At 41.4% G+C, this 20,756-nt stretch overlaps 2 protein-coding genes across 2 annotated transcripts in view; both read left to right on the top strand.

Annotated features, from left to right (window-relative positions):
- Window positions 1-20,756, top strand: part of LOC123368033 (olfactory receptor 1019-like) — a 155,730-nt gene that overhangs the window by 96,194 nt on the left and 38,780 nt on the right. The gene's annotated exons all lie outside the window — the stretch shown is intronic.
- LOC123369202 (interferon-induced very large GTPase 1-like) overlaps window positions 1-20,756 on the top strand; it is a 65,205-nt gene that overhangs the window by 27,173 nt on the left and 17,276 nt on the right. Inside the window, exons 4-9 of the mRNA XM_045014559.1 lie at window positions 5,186-5,646; window positions 13,682-13,777; window positions 14,411-14,641; window positions 15,218-15,240; window positions 15,967-16,082; window positions 17,742-17,813. Of these exons, the coding sequence (XP_044870494.1) occupies window positions 5,186-5,646; window positions 13,682-13,777; window positions 14,411-14,641; window positions 15,218-15,240; window positions 15,967-16,082; window positions 17,742-17,813 (999 nt within the window). The remainder of the gene's footprint in view (window positions 1-5,185; window positions 5,647-13,681; window positions 13,778-14,410; window positions 14,642-15,217; window positions 15,241-15,966; window positions 16,083-17,741; window positions 17,814-20,756) is intronic.

Here is a 20,756-nt window from a genome sequence, read left to right on the forward strand (position 1 = left end):
AATTCTATTTACTTCACATAGATTGTGCATTTAATTTCCAATATGGATCCTGCATTTGTAGGAAAAAGGATCAAAAAATAAAAAAGATGTGAAGGGAGTTGTCATAGGTTTGTTCCCCACTTTGAACTTTAGCTTCCAAAAGGTGGGGACCTGCATGTACCCTTCTAAGCTTAATTCCTAGCTTAGATCTGATAGCGCTGCCACCAGCCAGAAATTCCAGTGTCTGGCACACTCCCTGTTCCCCCAAAACTTTCCCTGGAGAATACAGATCCAAACTCCTTGGATCTTAACACAAGGAGAAATTAACCATTTCCCCCCTCCTTTTCCCTCCCAGACTTTCCCTCCCTTGGTCGCCTGGAGAGACTACACTGATTCAAACTCCTTGAATCTAAAACAAAGAGGGATTCACCTTCCCCCTCCTCTTTTACCCCCACCTGTCCCTGGTGAGTCAGACTAATCCCCTGGGGTCTCAAACAAGGGAAAAAATCAATCAGGTTCTTAAAAAGAAAAGCTTTTATTAAAAGAAAGTTTTCTATTTTTTTCTATCTCTGTAAAACCAGGATGGAAAATGTTTACAGGGTTCAGCTTATATAGACTAGAGGGGCTCCCTCCCCCCTAGCATATGTACAAGTTACAGCAAACAGAGGTAAAATATCCTTCCAGCAAAATACACGTTTGCAATAAAGAAAACAAACAAAAGACTAATCCACCTTCTAGCTAGTACTTACTATCTTGCACATGAGAAACTGTTTCAGAAAGATTGGAGAAACCTGGTTGCATGTCTGGCCCCTCTTAGATCCAAGAGAGCACAACAACCAAACAAAGAACACAAACAAAGACTTCTCTCCACCGAGATTTGAAAGTATCTTGTCCCTTCATTGGTCCTCTGGTCAGGTGTCAGCCAGGTTCACTGAGCTTGTTAACCCTTTACAGGTAAAAGAGACATTAACCCTTAACTATCTGTTTATGACAGGAGTCCTTTCATTGTGTTGTGTGGATGGATTCAATGGCAACCAGAAACTTTTGCCTAACTATGGAGATCACAAAGGGGGTGCTGCCAGAGTCTGTCCTTTTTCTTCCTACCCCACAGTGGGGGTGCTTTGTATGCATTCTACAGAATGCACTCTGGTGAGGTTCTTGGAATAATTGTACTGGTGCCTCATGTAGGTGCATACACAATAGTGATTCTTGTAAAAGTAGGTTTGGATGAAAAGGGCACTTAACTGTGTAGCTCATACAAATATTATAGTTTCACTTGAAATTTTTCAATAAAAACAAAAATTTCATTTTTTATCTAAATGTTCCACAGAAATTTTCAGTTTTCATGCACACTTCAGTCTCTTTAGTCTGGCAATTCATTCCGCTCTGATCTAGAGTTCTAAACTCTAAGGTTGTCAGGGTTCCCTCCTCACTCTGAACTCTGGGGTACAGATGTGGGAACCTGCATGAAAGACCCCCTAAGCTTATTTTTACCAGCTTAGGTTAAAAAATTCCCCAAGGCACAAATCCCTTCTTTCCCCTTGGTATCACTGCCACCACCAAGTGATTTAAACAAACATTCTGGGAGGGCCACTTTGAGCCCTACCTTCCCCAAATATCCCCCTACACCCCCTTTCCTGGAGAGGTTTGAGAATAATATCCTAACCAATTGGTTACAAAGTGAGCACAGACTTAAACCTCTGGGTGTTTAGGACACTGAAAATCAATCAGGTTCTTAAAGAAGAAAAGGTAAAAGAATCACCTCTGTAAAATCAGGATGGAAGGTAACTTTACAGGGTAACAAAAGATTCAAAAACACAGAGGAACTCCCTCTAGGCTTAGTTTCAAAGTTACAAAAAACAGGAATAAACCTCCCTCTCGCAAAGGGAAAATTCACAAGCTAAAACAAAAGATAGGCAAGGAGTGTTAGGCTGGCTTTACTTACTATTTATGTAATATTAGAGACTTGTTCAGGATTGTTTGGAGGAGATGGATTTCTGCCTGGCCCCTCTCAGTCCCGAGAGAGAGCACACAAAGAAAGCCTCCCCCCAGATCTGAAAGTATCTTCTTTCCCCATTGGTCTTTTTGGTCAGGTGCCAACCAGGTTATTTGAGCTTCTTAACCTCTTAAGTAAGGAGGAAGGTAAGGAGGAATTCTAGGCTACCCTTAACTGTATGGTTATGACAAAGGTTAATAACTTTTTAAATATAGCTTCTCCAAATGGACAGTGGGTGCCATGCACTGGCTGAGGAAAATGCTGAATAACTGAGATCAGTTGGGGGATGATTAGAGTCATACTTTGAACCCCAGCTGTGTACAAAAAATAGTTAAATGAGTTTGTGTGTAAAATTTTTTTTTTTGGGGGGGGGATTCTATTTCATGAATCTTTGCACAATTGATTCCCAATTTGGACTATTAATCCTACCCTGCATCCCCATGAAGAACAGCAAATGCCAAGACAACCTGAGTAAGCATCTAGATTTTAGAGTCCTTAGGTTAGTCCACCTTTAAACAGAAAGTGATACTCAACCTTAACTACATCAGAGCCAGCAATCTGTAATAACTGAACCTCAGTTTGCACTCATCCATGTTCCAGTCTCATCAGGCTATGTCTTCAATGCAAAACATTTTACATATTGTTACACTGACAGAACTATCTCACAGTAAAATTGAAGCAGAGACAAAGACCAGATAGTGTTTACTTCAGAATAGCTAATTGAGGTCAATCCCATGTAAGCACCTCACACAAGGCATGAAAGTGCTAAGGTACCTGGATGGGCCAATTAACTTCCCAGGCTGCACCTGGAGGAAGAGCAGGGAGCTGGGAGTTGTGGTGGATCACAATCTCAACATGAGTCAGCAAAACAATGCTATTGCAAAAAAGAAAATGCAATTTTTGGTTGCATTAACAGAGGCATGGTCTGCAAGTCGTGAGAGGTGATAATACTGCTCTACTCAGCACTGGTTAGGCCTCAGTGTACTGGAGTACTGTCTCTGGGACTGGAAATTTGCTGGTGTTACCCTATAGTGTAATTCATGATTGGCTGGCCAGAATACTCACACAGTTGAACTGGGAGTGATTTACATGCTAGGGGCTGTTTGTGAAGACATCAGGAGGAGTAGCTTTCACAGGAAAACAGTGTAAAAGGCACCCCCAGTTAGAGAATTGAAGGGACACAGCTGTTTATCAGTACAGATTGTACCATGGGAAATGTCACACTGGGTACATGTTGCTTCAGAATGGGATGCTGAGATAAAGTTTCTAGGCATCATAAATGACAGCTTCTTGGAGTAGCTAGTTCTGGAACCCACAACGAAAGAAGCAATTCTTGATTTAGACCTAAGTGAAGCACATAATTACATTGGATGTAGTGTAGTTGGACTTTCAGAAAGCCTTTGACAAGGTTGCCTACCAACAGCTCTAAAGCAAAATAAGCAGTCATGGAATAAGAGGGAAGGTTCTCTCGTGGTTCAGTAACTGGTTAAAAGATAGGAAACAAAGGGTAGGAATCAATGGTTAGTTTTCAGAATGGAGAGAGGTAAATGGTGGTGTTCCACAGGAATCTCTAGTGGGACCAGTCCTATTCAACATATTCATAAACTATCTGGAAAAAATGTAAACAGTGAGGTGGCAAAATTTGCAGACACTACAATTTTACTCAAGATAGTTAAGTCCAAAGAAGAATGTGACAATTACAAAGGGATCTCACAAAACTGGGTGACTAGGCAACAAGCTAGCAGATGAAATTCAAATCTGATAAATGCAAAGTAATGAACATTGAAAAATATAATCCCAACTATAAATCTAAAATGATGGGGTCTAAATTATCTGTTACCATTCGAGAAAGAGATCTTGTAGTCACTGTGGATAATTCTCTGAAAACATCCATTCAATGGGCAATGGCAGTCAAAAAAGCTAGCAGCCAGATTTCACCACCTTGATCATGTTGAGTAGTTTCTCCCCCAATTTCATTAAAACCAGTGGCACCATGTGAGGAGAAAGATACTACCTCCTGTGAGGAAAAGAATCAGAATCTGCCCCTAACTCTTCGATCATCCTAGGTCACATCTTTTATCACCAACTTCCTTCACCTCACCCCTATGAAGTGTCTGATCTGTGGGTAGCCAGGACCATTGCACCTCCCCTTCCTTCTCAGAGATCAGGTCCAACTCTACCTACCTTGGTCAAACCTTGTCTTTCCATTTAGGGTGGCAGTAATCTGAACATTGCTCAAGAGCCATATTCTTCAACAGCTTAGTACAGGGCCTTGCTACCGCAGAGCCTTGTAATAGTGGCTTGATGAAGTGACTCTGGATTTTCGTAGAATCGCAGGGTTAGAAGGGACTGAAAGGGACATCTAGTCTAACCCCTGGCCAAGATGCAGGATTTGTTCTGTCAGAACCATCCAAGACAGGTGGTTATCTAACCTCTTTTGGAAAACCTCCTGTGAAAGAGCTTCCACAACCTTCCTAGGCAGTCTGTTCATCAACATGGATGCATGTCCTCTGGAGTGGTGGCTGAAGCATGAAGGTGCATATGAATCTAATGTGCATCTGGCATGTAAATATCTTGTGAAGCCAACTACAACAGTGCCATGCGAACGCCCATTCTCACTTTCAGGTGACATTGTAAACAAGAAGTGGGCAGCATTATCGCCTGCAAATTGTAACCAACCTTGTTTGTCTGAGCAACTGGCTGAACAAGAAGTAAACGAGTGGAATTTAGGCTCTAAAGTTTTACATCGTTTTATTTTTGAATGAAGTTATTTTTGTACATAATTCTACATTTGTAAGACTTTCATCATACTTCATCTTAAACTTTCATCATAAAAAGATCGCACTACAGTACTTGTATGAGGTGAATTGAACAATACTATTTCTTTGTTTTTTTACAGTGCAAATATTTGTAATCAAAATAAATATAAAGTGAGCACTATACATTTTGTATTCTGGGTTGTAATTGAAATAAATATATTTGAAAATGTAGAAAACATCCAAAAATATTTAAATAAATGACATTCTATTGGTTTAACAACATGATTACTCTCACGAATAATCACGATTAATTTTTTTAATCACACAATTAATCAGGATTAATTTTTTTAATTGCTTGCCAGCTCTAAAGAATATATAGGAATATTGACAAGTCCGTAGGTTCACTAAAGCTGTTACATTGTAAAAGTCTCTTGTTTGCTACTCTTAACAGGAAAAGAGAATGAGAACCCAGAGAGGGCAACAGCCATGGCCTCAGAGACTCCTGAAAGGGAAGTGGAAGATGAAGCCACATGTCCAATTTGTCTGGATTATTTTAGCGACCCAGTGACTGTAGACTGTGGGCACAGCAGCTGCAAAACCTGCATCACTACATACTGTGACAACTGGGAAGAGGGAAATCATGGCCCTTTGTGCTGTCCCATCTGCAGAGAAAAGATTGAGAAAGTGAACTTCAGGCCTAACTGGGATCTGGCGGGTTTAGTGGAACATGTTAAACAATTGGGATTAAAACCAGGAAAAGAGGAAAAAGAGAATCTGTGTGAGAGACACAAGGAAAAACTCAGTCAGTTTTGTGAAGAGGATGGGGAACTCATATGTGTGGAGTGTGACAAATCCCCAGTACACAAAACGCACACAGTGGTTCTCATTAAGGAGGCTGCCCAGAAATATAAGGTAAGAAACACTTTTGATACTGATTAATTTAATGCTTTTCATTTCATACTAATATGAACTTTCAGGAAGTTGACATTTTGCTGAGCCTCCTTCAGAACAGCAGAATCTCCCTGTTTCCCAGATACTTTCTCCTAAATACCACCTCCATTGAAATCTCTGTTCTGCAAGGCATCTCTTCCAGGCAGGGGAAGGTAAAACTGGCCACAAATGCCACCCTAACCTGTCAACATCAGGCTTTTAATTAGGGACTGTGTATCAGAAACTGCCAACCAAATGACTCCAGACTGACACTACCCCAGGCCCCCACCAGGCATACCAAATTTCAGCCTGATCTGAATGGGGTTGTACATTCTTGCTTCTCTATCAGAGCTGGTGTACAGCAGCCTTGTGCACCACCTAATAGAACTAGAATGAAAGTATAATAACTTCTGAATCTCTGTATTCTGCAGCTTGTTCTTGGTGGTATTCACAAGCTGAGATCAGGGGAAGTTGTCTGATGTGAGTTTAGTTTATGTTCCATGTATATTTCCCTTCTGCTATGGGCAAAAACTTTCCTGAGAATTGAATTTTTTTTAAAGCTGACCATTTTGGGGGGCGCTGTATGCACTGGCCTGTGGGACCAAATCACTCAAAATGTACACCTCTAACTGCACCCCTGACCTTGATATAGCAGATAAATGTCCAAGACAATCTGTAATAGCTGTTTCCAACTAGCTATTATAAGAAAAGGTACTGAAGACTTTAAGTAACAGTAAGCATTTATTACTGAGAGCTATACTGATAAGAAGAGCTGGTTTCCCTGTATGGCTGCAAGTGTAGTCTGTAGCAATGTGTTTTCTGCTGATAAGGCTCACTGCACAATATTCCCCCTCTCTCACACCATGCAACATTATGTTCCTGCTCATTATCACTCCCTTTTAAAAAATACTTACATTTCATTTAGCATCATTTAATTTAGCATCCATCACTCTAATCTGAAACCCTAAGGGTATGTCTACACTACCCGACGGATTGGCAGGTAGCGATCGATCTACCGGGGATTGATTTATCGCATCTAGTCTAGATGCAATAAATCGATCCTCAATCGTTCTTCCATCGACTCTGGTATTCCACCGCTGTGAGAAGCGGAAGCAGAGTGGCAGCAATCAACCCTGCGCCATGTTGACTTCAGCTATGTTATTCACATAGCTGAAGTAGCGTACCTTACATTGATCCCTCTCCCCCATAGTGTAGACCAAGGCTAAGAGTCTACAGTTAATCTCTAGAAGGTTTTCTTATCATTCTGCCTTTAGAGGTAATAGGAGTCTCAGTGTCCCATTTTGGTTGTGTATTCAAACTGACTACTTGAGACTCAGTAGATTGGTCTGGAATTGTCTGAATTTCTGAGTTGGATGTTAACATAGTTTCCGTTTGTTCCATATTTTCATTCTCCTGCACAGTTCTTTTAATGCTCATCAAATCCCTTCTGTTTCTTCAGAAGGTATCTCCTGCCTCTATAATCTTGGACCAGTTCATTGGTCAATCACCGTTGCAGGTTTCCTTGCTCCTTTTCATAGAATATCAGGGTTGGAAGGGACCTCAGGAGATCATCTAGTCCAACCACCTGCTTCAAGCGGGACCAATCCCCAATTTTTGCCCCAGATCCCTAAATGGCCACCTCAAGGATTGAACTTACAACTCTGAGTTTAGCAGGCCAATGCTCAAACCACTGAGCTATCCCTCCCCCCTTTTGACTAATACAAACAGTCTCTCCATTTTCCAGTGATAATAAAGGCTTTGCACCTTTGTCAAAGAAATATTTCTGCTTTATTTGCCTCAGTTTTAGGTTAGTTTGTATGTCTCTTTGTATCAGGTTGGGTTGTAACAACTTTGATTAAGTCAGCAATCTGGTACTTAGATGTCTTCCCATGAGGAGTTGAGCAGGTAAGGAGGTCAGTTTGAACCCTCATATGGTAGCACTGGTTCCTTTTGATTTTTGTTTCTGAAGGTTTGGTATGTTGCAAGACTGTACCATGTCCACAATTTAACTACACATTTATGGACAATAGACAGCATCTCAAGTTCTTATTTTACATAGCTCTGCTCTCAGAAGATATGGATAATAGCTAAGATATCTGTTCTTAGACTTGCTGGTACTATGATTCTGTCACTGTTAAAGGCAAGTGCTTCTTGCACACTTAGTTCCTCTCTATATGATCAATAAGCACAGATATCATCTGGTATTCCTTGCCATCCTTGCAAAACAGTAAGTTTTGCAGGACAACATCATTTGCAATAGCAGCTTGAAACTCCTTCAATTTCTGTTGTGAAATAAGCAAATAAGACATCATGCAACATATTTCAACATCAAGTTACTCTGTCACCATGCAGTATGTATGCTCTGGATAAAGCGTCAGCAATTGCTAACTCTCTCCCTGGTCTGTATTCCACTTCCAATTGATATTTGTGGAGTGTTAGTAACCATCTTTGAATCCTTGGTGGAGCACTGTACAAAGGTTTTCTGAAAATGGCCTTGAGAATCATGGGGCCTGTTTCCACAGTTACTTTTTTCCCATAGATTAACTGATAAAATCGAGTGCAGACAAATACTGTTGCCAGCATTCCTTTGTCTCTCTGGGCATAGCTCTGTTGTGCATTTGTCAGAACTCTAGAGGCAGAAGTGACAGAAGCCCCAATTTGCAGCAATACAGGCCCTACTCCAGCAGAACTGGCATCTGCTGATGAAGTGATTGGTTCTTTGACATTAAAGTACTTCAGCTTGGGTGACTCTGTAAGCAATTTTTTCAAGTGTTCACATACCACCTTGTGTATTGGCATCCAGGAGAGCTCGGCATCTTTTCCCAACAGTTGTCTTACAGGAGTTGCTACTATTGACATGTAAGTTCCCAAGGTAAGAAACTATTCCAAAAAATCTTTGCAATTCAGTCTTATAGGTTGCTGTGGCCATTTCAGCAACTATAACAGCAATTTTGTTTAAGATCTTCTTTTGTCGAGTGATGGCCCAAATATTTTATCTCTGTCATAGCCAATTTTGCATTTGCTCTTGTTTAGTCACATGTTCCTTTCAAAACATCTGCTTAGAACTCTCTTGAGCCTTCCATTATGCTCTCCTCTGGTATTTCTCCAGACCATTATGTAATCTATATAATATGCAACACCTTTCAGTCCTCCAAATGTCTGTTGGGTCACTCTTTGGCACATTTTATGAGCTGAAGAGATGCCAAAAGGAAGTCTGGGAAACCTGTACCTGCCAAATGGTCTGTTGAACATACAGAGTCTAGAAATTTTGTCATCTGGCTGGATTTGGCAAAATCCACTACTAGCATCTAAGAAATGAAAATTGTAGCTTTTGCTAACTTGCTTGTGATTTCTTCTACTGTAGGCAATTGAAAATGTTCTCTCCATATCTCTTTATTCATATCTCTTGGATCCATGCATATTATGTTTTCATCTCAACCTGGTTTGTCTACAGTTATTATAGAACTGAGCCATTTTGTAGGTTCTTGTACTTTTATTATTACTTGCAAATGTTCCATGTGGTACAATTCTTCTACTTTGTTCCTTAACAATCCTGGAACATTACAAGGTGCATGAATTAAAGGTGATTCTTGTGAGTCAATCTTTATGATGTGCTTACCAGGCAAGTGCCATGTAGCTTCAAATATATCCTTATATTCTTTAACTATATCCCAATCACCTTCCAGTCCTTCTTTTACTGTATTTGCACTAAGTTTAAGCTTGTCACAACCTCAAAACACCTAGTATGGCTTATGAGTCAGCAATGCTTTTTTTACCCTGATATTCACAGTCTGAGCTGATTGTACCACGTACTTGCAGTTTTCCCTCAAGTAGGTTATCAGCCAGATACTGGAGCTGCAAAGTAGTTCGGTCCTTAAAGTGTTGTATAACTTTAGAGACAGCACATTGGCCTGTGCCCCAATATTGATTTAAAAACTCACAGTTTTATGATCATTCATGAGCAAAACCACATTCCACTCATCTCAGGATGGCTAAGTACACAGCATCTCAAGGAACAGATCTTGTGAGTGCTCATCTGCTTCTGTGAGGGTAAACGTGTTTGCCCAGCAAGTTTTCCTTTCCAGAGTTGTGCATTTTGGTTAAATGATTGTGTTTGCCACATCTTTGGCATTCTTGCCCATACACAGGACAGTTCTTTATGGCATGGCTGTGGCCATATTTGTAACAACCCTCAGTTGCCTCTAATTGCTCTTTTTTCACTTCTCTTGATTACAGGCTTTTACTGACCACAGAACACCCTCCAGTCCATGACTGTATGTCTAGGTACTTACTAAAGGCAGACTTGCGCTGCAATGTGTGCATGTAATTTTGCGTTCACCCAGCTCATTGTTTTGCAGTCATTTCCGCTGTACAACATATATCCACAGCATGTTCAAAAGTTAAATTAGTCTCCCTCCACCACCTAGCTTGCACTGACTCTGAGACAGTACCATGCACAATGGGGTCTTTAATGGGTGAGTCACACAGTTCTCCAAATTCACAGCATTGTGCTGCCATTTTAAAGAAGTCACGTGATGGTCTATAATTTTCCCTTCTGCCTGACTGCTGGTGAAAAAATTGTGCCTCACATATTTGACATTTCTTTGTGGTGCACAGTATGCCTCAAACTTATTTTTTAAAGCTTATATTTTTTTCTTTATCCCCCCAGAAATGTACATCCTGTACTGTCCACCCCTCTCCTGGATAAGACAGATATTTCAAGTCCATTATTTCTTTAAGGGAATAGTACACCAGCTTATTATCTTAAATGGAGTTACCCAGACACTTCAACTTAAACACACCGGATGCAATAAAACAGTAAAAGAAGTTTACAAACTACAAAGAAATTTTAAATGAGGACAAGTAATTAGGTTGAAAAGTCAGAAATTGTTACTAGAAAAATAAAGATAAAACACTTACTAGTGTCTAAACTAACAATCTATATTAGATTCAGGCAAATTTTCTCACCACATGCTTCCAGCAAGGTTATTGACCAAACTGTTCATGTCAGGACCTCTCCTTCAAAGTCCAGCAGCTGTTTTCTTTTGTCTTCTCAGGTGCACAGAATGTGATGGGCAGGGAGAGAGAGAGAGAGAGAGAGCACAGTATCTTACAAAGTGTGACCCTTTTTTAATATACTTTCAGTCCCCCCCTTGAAAAATGTTTCCATCAGGAACAAAGGGACAAAGAGTCTGTGTGGATGGAAGTTCCTTGGTCTTTCTTCCACCTGTTTGAGCTTCTTTCTTTGTTTTCCCTTCCTGCTTGGTGACTCTACTTAATGCTTAAATGAAAATTAAGGGAAACATACACTCTTTGTACAAGACAGGCCTGTTTGACCAGATTGTTGCATATCAGTTTTGAATGTGATACTGGGAAATCTTATAGCGTCAGCCTGATGTTCCTAGTACGCATGCTTCACACCCCCAGTATGTGCCAGCAAGCTTCTGGATGATGTTAACTGTTAGAGGGTTTTCCCTTCACCCTCTCCCCTGGTTCTTGTCATGCAGTCAGAAAGCAGAAGACCAGAAGTCCAAAATTCAGTCAATGCAATGTTTATTGGGGTAAATTTCCCACAAGCATGTCCATAGCTCTGACACCACAGAGCCTTGTTTCCCAGTGTCCCATCCCCCGCTCCTCAGCAGGCATAATTATACCAGAAATGCGTGCCCTTGGTCTCACCCCTTACAATTTATGGTCATGTTCCAAACTGAGGTGTCAGGGGTCTGGGATCTTCATCCCACCTCTTTTGTACCCCATGGGAGGGGTATGGAGTGAGGTTGTGCTACGGTCAGGGACGGGCATTTCTCTGGCCTTGTAGAGTTTTATACCTTCCCCCCAATCCCCTCTTGCCCCTCCCGACTGGTTGCTTGACCTTGCCTTATGTAACAATGTAAGAAAATAAGAACGGCCATACTGGGTCAAACCAAAGGTCCATCTAGCCCAGTATCCTGTCTACTGACAGTGGCCAGTGCCAGGTGCCCCAGACGGAATGAACAGAACAGGGAATCATCAAGTGATCCATCCCTTGTCTCCTATTCCCAGATTCTGGCAAACAGAAACTAGGGACACCATCCTGGTTAATAGCCATTGATGGACCTATCCTCCATGAACTTATCTAGTTCTTTGTTGAAACCTGTTATAGTCTTGCTCTTCACAACATCCTCTGGCAAAGAGTTCCACAGGTTGACTGTGTGTTGTGTGAAGAAATACTTCCTTTTATTTGTTTTAAACCTACTGCCTATTAATTGCATTTGGTGACCTCTAATCACCTTGAGAAAGGAGTTGAGGCAGTCTTCAAGTGCGTGCTCATATATTATATTCCCACAATGCCCAGTAACACTTTAACTGTTCTCATCTGTTTCCATTATACTAACAAACTCATCTGGCTAGACAGAAGCAACATACACAGTGTCTTTGTCCTTTGTTCAGACATATTAGTGTGGATATAAGTCTATCAAAAATCCAACAGGCAAGCTAAACCCAAAATTCTATCTCAGGCGAAAATACAGGCCTGAATCCTACATTGTCACTAGCTCTTCTACCATTAACTCTGGTCTTTATCACCTTTTTTTGTATTCTGAAGGTATTGGTGATAGCTCAATGTCTGATCAAAGTTAACTCTAGGATATCGTGGATTGTGGTCAGACGATAAAGACGGATGAAAAATATCCTCTTTCGGTGTCACTTTGGCCTCATGGTTATTCAAGTGCAAGGCAGAAATAAATGTTTTGAAGCATTGGGTTTCAGTCACCAAGCTCTGAGATACATCTCAAGTATCAAGAGGTCATTGTTCATGACCTTTTCTATGACCTTCAGACAGGACGCTCGTGTTGCTAGTGTAATATGTCTACGTAGTTTTGTTCTGACACCATGCAATAACTCTTGCCAACTAGCTATTATAACATGAGTGAAGATACTGGAGACTCAAAGTAACAGTAAACAGCTTACTTAACTTATTACTGAGAACTATACAAATAGTATTACTGGCTTGCCTGCCTGGCTCCAAGAAGCAATGTGCTTCTGCTGCTCACTCCAAAAGGCTCACTACAAAATATTTCCTCTATATAACACTAGGGATAACTTTGGTCCCTGCTCCATTGTTCCTACTATCAATACACAACCTTCTTGTGCATTTGCATTTTGGCATACTGTTAAAATCAGCTCTTAGACAAACCTTTGCTCAGTGTTAACTATGGAGTCTGTACTACTCCTCTGAAATGAACAGCAAATTTCACTTGCCATGGCGTTGTCTGTTCCACTAAATAGTGTAGGTCTCACTGAAGTTCTGAACCTTGTGGAAGGTGTGGTAGCACTGCAAGCAGAACACCTTTCTTCTCTGTATTACGCACACCAGTATTAGTACCTTTCCTACTTTTAACCCAAGCAACTAGCCAAAAAATCAAGGTCTTCTAGGTTGTCCCAGGTAGGAGGAGTAATTGACGATGGATGCTGTTTATTTACAGAGAATGTACAAAGGCTGGATTCCCTGATTCCAGAAGGACGCAAAATAACAGGAGACTGTGTCCTTGCTCACAGCCAGCATCCCCAGTCCAGAACTCACTCTAGGCATCTTCAAGGCTACAACATGCTTCCAAGATGGTGCTGCTGCCGCTTGGCTTTCTTCCTCTGCTTCTCTGCATCTGCGGCCCTGTGTGTCTCTCCATGTGCGCTCAGTTTATTTCTGCACTTGTGCTTGTCTCACGGACACACACCCCACCCCGGTCATACAATACCCAGTGGCACCCCTCTCCCCCATAGTGCTAGTTTCTAAGCAGACTCCACTATGCCTTGTTTAGGAAGGATTCCTCACCTGTCTCTTACAGCTATCTTAAATGAAGGGAACATTCACACCCATCAGTTTCAACGAGGTTTTAATTCAACCCACAACAGTTGCTGTTGATAGTACTGATTCATAGAATTATCCAGATGAGATGAACCAACTCTCTCTCCTATTAAAGCCAAAAGCACAATTGTAGTTTTGGGGTTGATTTTGTTTGTTGTTTTTTTCTTTACTCAGGGTCAAATTTGTGTCCATCTGAATAATCTGAGTAAGAAGAAAGAAGATCTTCTGGAAATTAAATTGAATGAGGAAAGGCAGAGTCAGAAACACCAGGTAGGTGCTCATAATCATTAACCTCAAGGGTGTATGGCTTTGGCAGGTATGGGAGGTTTTGGGTTTCTTTGTGACTGTGGCACTGTGAGAGAGTGTCTCTTTCTCCAGACATCTGTTTCTGTATATGCATGTGCAGTATGTTTTTCTAAATTAATTTATTCCTCTGTGTGTCACCATATCAGTGTGCACACACACTGTTAGTGTTCCAGGAAGTGACATGTAGACACCATGATTTCCCCAATAAATCTGCTTTGTTGAGAAGTTTTCTCTTCTCCCCCAACCCACCCACACGCACTTCCCTGGCCTCTACAAAGCCTCTCTCAAGAGGTCTCTGCCAAAGTAATTCGAAGTTCTGCTTCCCTTTCTGCTATTAGAGTGATCTGGATTGCAAGAAGCCATTAATCATGACACAGATAACACACTAGTAACATAAACTAGGGCTGACCAGGAGGCTATAGGAAAAACTTTGCTCTTGTAACTCTAGATGATGCTTCTCAGGAATTGCCTTATGCTAAATTTTAATGTGTTACAACTAAATTCTACCAACTACACATGGAGGCCTTTATGAAAAATCGCAGGACTCTTCCCATGTCTCCGACCCACCCTGTCACTGTTGGTATCTGTTTATCACAGGAAGAGACAGAAACTGTGAGGAAAAAAATCATGTCAGAATTTGAGGAACTGGAGAAGATTTTGCAGGAACAAAGGGAACCTTTGCTGGCTCAGCTGGAAGAGCTGAACAAGGACATTGTGAAGAGGGAGAATGAAAATGTCACCAAACTCTTTGAGGAGATTTCTTTTCTCAGTAACCTGATAAAGGAGTTGAAAGAAAAATGTCGGCAACCAGCGAGTGAATTCCTGCAGGTGAGGCAGATTATATACCCTCAGTTCCCTGCAAGGAAACACTCCTGAACCATTGAATATGAGTATTGTTCATTTCTCAGGCTGGTTGGAAACAATTCCATTTCACAGGTTTCAAGGTTTCAAAATGTTTTTGTTCCAGTGCAGAATGAAAACAAGATATTTTGAAACTTTTCACAAAAAATAGAGAGACGGAGACACTCAATAGCCTGGTGATTGGGGAATGGGCTGAGTAGAGTCAGAGACAAGTCCATACTTTGCCCAATTCAGAGCAGGGATTTGACCCCGGAGTCTTGCTTTCTGATGTATTCCATCCTGGAGATGAGAAAATGTTGTTGAACCAGATTCATTTCTGCAAAATATTTCCGTTTTAATGAAATGGTGTTTTTCAATGGAAAAAAAGTTGCATTGAAAGTTTTTTAACCAAAGTGTAATAATAATTTAAGTTGCCAACTATATACTGAGAGATGCATATAGAACTCAAGTAGTGAAGGCAAAGTGAGCACCCTGCAGAGCAGGAGGGATCCAAAGTGCGTAACATGTAGACTGACCTTTCCTCTCTCTCTTTCTCCCATCTAGGGCATCAGAAGCACCTTGAACAGGTATGTTGCTCACTCTCAACACCCCCTCTCCCCAATACTTTACTATGCTGGAAGAGGCCTAGAAACCATGTTAAAATGGCATCTCCTTAGTGCATGAGAGTGAACTGTGCAGGTCAGGGTCATACTTCAGAGGCAATTTTCCCTCTGGGTTTAATCCTGTGGTTTTATTATTTTATGATCCATCCTACAGAAAGGATTTTTAACCTGAACTTATGTTCTGACTAAATTAATCTCCACGAGATTGGAGGTATCTCCATTTAGGGGTGCACTATGGGCCTTTCACCTGGTCACTGGTCACAGTTCTAACAACATTTGTAGTTAACAAGTTTTTTTTTTTTTTTTTTTTTTTTTTTTACAAACTGGTGACTTCTTGGAGGTGAGTTTGGAGAGAGTGGGTATCAGTCCAGATCCTAGTGGGCCAATGTTCACAGCACAGAGACCTCCAGAAATGTTGGAAACATATTGACTATCAAAGCATGGAGGCAAAGGAGTGAATGTCGCCATGGAGACTGAAATACCTTTGTAGCTGAGAGCAAGTCTTTGCAGTTCACGGTTCAATTATATTAATAGGACATTGGAAAAGCTGGGTAGAAATCTTGCAGTGCCATAGAATATGCCATACCTGGTTTGAGATAGCGATAAACTAAAGCATCGTGTCTCCTTTGTCCAACAACTTTCACTAGTATGAAATAATAAATTATCACACACAATAATGTTGCTCCCTAGATGCAAGCAGGTGAAAGATCGGCCACCAGTGGAGATTTCACCTGAACTGGAAGAGAAACTAAGTACTTTGCACCAACTTGGCGTTGTTATCGAGGAGATTCTGAAGAAATTTAGAGGTACCGAGAGAGGCTCTAAAGGGTGAAACTGGGATGTGTCTCTGTGGCTGTGGAAGGAGACAGGTTCTAGCAAATTCACAGAGCAGCTAATTGTCATCCTAATGGTGACAGGATTGTGATGTACAGTAGTTGTGACAATGGTAAAGTGTGCACCTGCGGGTGGGGAAGAAAGGGTCATGCCCTGTGAGGTGACTTGACTTTTCATTTCCTTGCTTTGTGTAAGATCCGTTATGTTTGTGTGTCATAACCTTTGTTGTGTTATGTCAATGCCTTTTGCATATTCATTACCAAGGGGTTCAATATTTAAGTGAGGGGAGCTGAGCATGGTGGGGATTGTTCAGTGCTGTGTCACAGAACAGCAACTGTAATGGAGATAATTTTATCCATCAGCTGCTGCACGTCTCTGGCAAATAAAACCTTCTCTGTCAGGAGCTGCATAGAAAGCTTTCACTGCTGTAGGAGAAAATCTGCCAGAAGAGTGTAGCTAGTGACAGAAGGTTTTGTCCATATGCCATAGAAGGCTGTATCTGTTGGCTACCCACTGGCACTTATACTTTCAGATATGATGCACAATGGCTAAAAGAGACCTTAATTTAGAAAAGCAAAATTGTACTCACTGCACCAGATCTACTCAAGATTAATCTCTCTACCAATGTGTGTGTAGTTGGACAATCTTTTTAAAAAGATATTTGACAAAACAAGTCTAATTACTACAAATTTCAGTCATAGACTAAATTTCCAAATCCTTCCTATTACGTTTATTACAAGAAATCAAACAAAACCCACACAGAAAATTCAAAGGGCATAAAAAACTAACCCTGTGTGAAATTTTACACTAAAGGCCACCTACATTTAGAGAGAAATTTATTCTCCATTTTAAAGCCCATTTTCATAATGTTACTTTAACTATGGAGGAACAACCACCAGGGTTCCATAACACTGCGAGAGGGAGACGTGGATGGGTTAGAGTTCTATAAAATCCTGATTTGGGGCCATGTTTATGACCCTGTCTTGACAGCTCATGTTGGCATCCCCGTGTTCACATGCATGAAAGTAATGGTTTATCAAAACTGGTTTATCTAGACAACTCTCATTAATCCTTCAGTGTTTTCATGGTCCTTCAGAGCTAGACAGAATGACCAATGTAGGCAATAATAAAAGCAGTATTTTATTACCCACGTAGCTCACATTCCCAGCATGCACAAAGGGAGTGGGTGTGATGAAGGTACAGATCTGATTTCCTTCCTGAAGACACCCTATCCAGCCAATCCCTGCTGTCCTGTCTCCCCTGACTCACTCTCACCCAACCAAACCCTGCCTTTGCAGCAATGGAACCTAACTCGGTGAGTCAGAGAGATACGTCACCTCCCTGGTAGGGTGAGAGATATGGCAGCTCCCTCAGCGCTGGTGAGTTGTAGGAAGAATTTATATAGAACTTTGAATCCTTAGATCTCTAAGAGCTCTGCAATGTGAGGAAATGCCTTAAAGGGGAAAATAGGAACTCACCTGTGCCTTTTTGCAGATTTTTTTTTCCTTTTCAAAATTGTGGGAAATATGGGAAGTGCACTAAAATAAATATACCTGTTGCAATTGAGAAAGTGAACTAATATCATTACAAATTAGACATTGGTAATATGTTTTCTCTGGTTTTCTTGCTAGCTGCTTTAAACAGGAAACAGGAACCAGAAACTCAGCATGCCACAGTCTCAGGGAAGAAGAAACTTTGCTCAGGTATTTTCTCTGACAGTCCTTTCATCTTTATTAAAAACATTATAAAGTATTAGCTAATATGAGACAAGTTAAAAATATGCACCAGCTGTTTCCTAGTTGCTGAGGAGTTAAGTACCCAGGTTACTGTTTCCCCTGTGACAGCTCTAGCCACTGAACTATGGCGTATTCTGGTGTGGGTTTCCCTCCATCTCTCCTGCTGAAGCTGTTGCACTGTATATAAATACATTAATACTCACAGGAACAGGGATTAGCAGCTGAGTCTCCCAAATCGCAGATGAGTGCCCTAATTACTAGACAATAGAGTCATTTTATTTTTAGCCCAAGGACAATAAAGTGAAACAGCTTTGTTAAGAGAGACAGAGAGACTTGCACCCGAATACCCCTGGCACAGGGTACTCACCTAGGAGGTGGGAGACCTAGATTCAAGTCCCTGCTCTGACTCAGAGAGATTTAGGTGTGGACCCCATGTGCCCACATCCTGGGTGAGTACTCTGTCCACTGGGCTCTCGGTACAAGGAGGGGGGCACAATTAGGTCCTCCAGCTGTGTTTTGGGGTGGAGGAGGACAGCCCAGTAGCCACACTCCAAGGCGACCTCTGAGCAGAACTACTGGATCAGCTCCCTGCAGATGAGCTAGGCATGGGGGATGCCTAATTTGAGAACACACTGAGCTAGGTTTCAGGATTTAGGCAGCTCCTCCTTTTCCCCCTTTTTAAAGATGGGCACTACATTAGTCCTCCAATCTTCTGGGACCTCTACGGTCACCCATGTGTTAGCAAATATTTTTGCCAAATTATTATTGAGGGACTCTTAGGATCACAGTTACCTTTTAAAAAGCAGATGATGGAGTGGATGATATGAGAGTTGACTAATAAAGAATTAAAAGGGAGTAATGTAATTAACACAGATTAACGGGTTTATGGAAAATAGATCCTGTCAAAGTAGCTTGATATCATTTTTTTGATGCGATTGCATGTTTGGTTGATAAAAGTGCTGGCATAATAAACCTCTGTAAGGCATTTGACTTGATAAGACATGATATTTTGATTAAAAAACTAAAACATAAAATTAACAAGGCACATATTAAATGGATTAAAAAGAGGCTGATAGGTCTCAAAATGTAATCGTGAGTGGGTAATCAGCATTGAGCAGATGAATTTCCAACAGGATACGACAGGGATCAGTTCTTGGTGCCACGCTATTTAATATTTTATCAATGAACTAGAAAAAAATGTAACACTCAACACCGACAAAAGGCACAAAGCAGGCAGGCATAGAATTGACATACTAACTACACACCTGTATGCTCCTGTAACTTGAGTTAACATACATTTGTAGTGTAGGAATGGCCTTAGGCATATGAATCCTTTGGGAGAGGTAACAGCAAAGGGATGAGGCTGCTAGAGCCAGATTCACTCAGATGTTTAGCTCCTACTTTTGTGAATCTGGGCCTCTTGCACCCTAAAGGCTCAAGAACAAAAAGGCACATAAAAATAACCCCAAAATCATTTATTTCTTCTGGCAGCACCTCACCCCTGGGTTTAACCAACTCCTACCCACTGTCCCAAATTTTGCTCCTCATCCCCTCTCCTGCCCCTGCCTCCAGCTGTTTGACCCCCCCCTTTCCCCCCACACACAGGCAATGCTGGTGAGTTGTAGAAAGAATTTATACAGAACTTTGACTCTTCATATGTGTAAGAGCCTTAAAGGAAAAAAGGAACTCACCTGTGCTCATTTGCATTTGTCCCTTTCAAAATTGTGGGAAACATGGGAAGTGCACTAAAATAAATATACTTGTTGTAAACTGAGAAAGTGAACTAAGATCTTTATAAATTAGCCATGGTCTACACTGGAGGCGGGGCTCGACCTAAGATACGCAACTTCAGCTACGAGAATAGTCTAGCTGAAGTCATTGTATCTTAAGTTGACTTACTTCACGTCCTCATGGCGCGGGGTTGACTGCCGCCATTCCCCCATCGACTCCGCTTCTGCCTTTCACCGCGGTGGAGTACAGGAGTCAACAGCAGAGTGATCGGGGATCGATTTATCGCGTCTACACTAGACGTGATAAATCGATCTCCAATAGATCGATCACTACCTGCCGATGTGGTGGGTAGTGTAGACGTACCCTTAGGCACTGATAATGTGTTTTCTCTGTTTTTTTGCTAGCTGCTTTAAACTCAAAACAGGAACCAGAGACTCAGCATGCCACATTCTCAGGGAAGAAGAAACATTGCCCGGGTATTTTTTCTTATAGTCCCTTCTTGTTTCTTTATTAATAACATTATAAAGTATTAGCCAATATGACACAATGTAAAAATGTACCAGGTGTTCCCTAGCAGCTAAGGACTTAACTCCCCAAGATTACTGCTTCCTCTGTGAGAACTCTAATCACTGGTCTATGGGATATTCTAGTGGAAGGCTCCCTCAATGTCCCACTGTATATAAATAAGTAAATACGCAAAGGAGCAGGGATTAGAACTTGACCCTCCCATCTCTCAGGTGAGTGTCCTAATCACTAGACTATAGAGTCATTCTCTTTCTGGCCCAAGAGCTATTAAAGTATTGTATACAATTGTATGCACAGGGCCCTCATCTGAGGGGTGGGAGACCCAGATTCAAGTCTCTGCTCTGACTCAGACAGATTTGGGAATGAGTTCTCTATCAATTGGGCTACTGGATACAAAGAAGGGTGCACCATGAGTTCCTCCTGCTGTCTTTTGTGAGGGGAGGTGTCCAGCCCAGTAGCAACACTCCAAGGTGACCTCTGAGCACAACTACTGGGTCTGGCCCCGGCAGATGAGTTAGGTGAGGGAACACCTAATTTGAGAACCACACTGGGGCTTACATATGAGCTAGGCATCAGGACTTAAGCAGCTATGCACATTCCCAGAGGCAGAAAGATGGATACTTGGTTAGGCACCTACAGGGTTAAGTAGCAGCT

Source organism: Mauremys mutica, chromosome 4 (genome assembly GCF_020497125.1).
Source record: "Mauremys mutica isolate MM-2020 ecotype Southern chromosome 4, ASM2049712v1, whole genome shotgun sequence".
Classification (NCBI taxonomy): Eukaryota; Metazoa; Chordata; order Testudines; family Geoemydidae; genus Mauremys; species Mauremys mutica.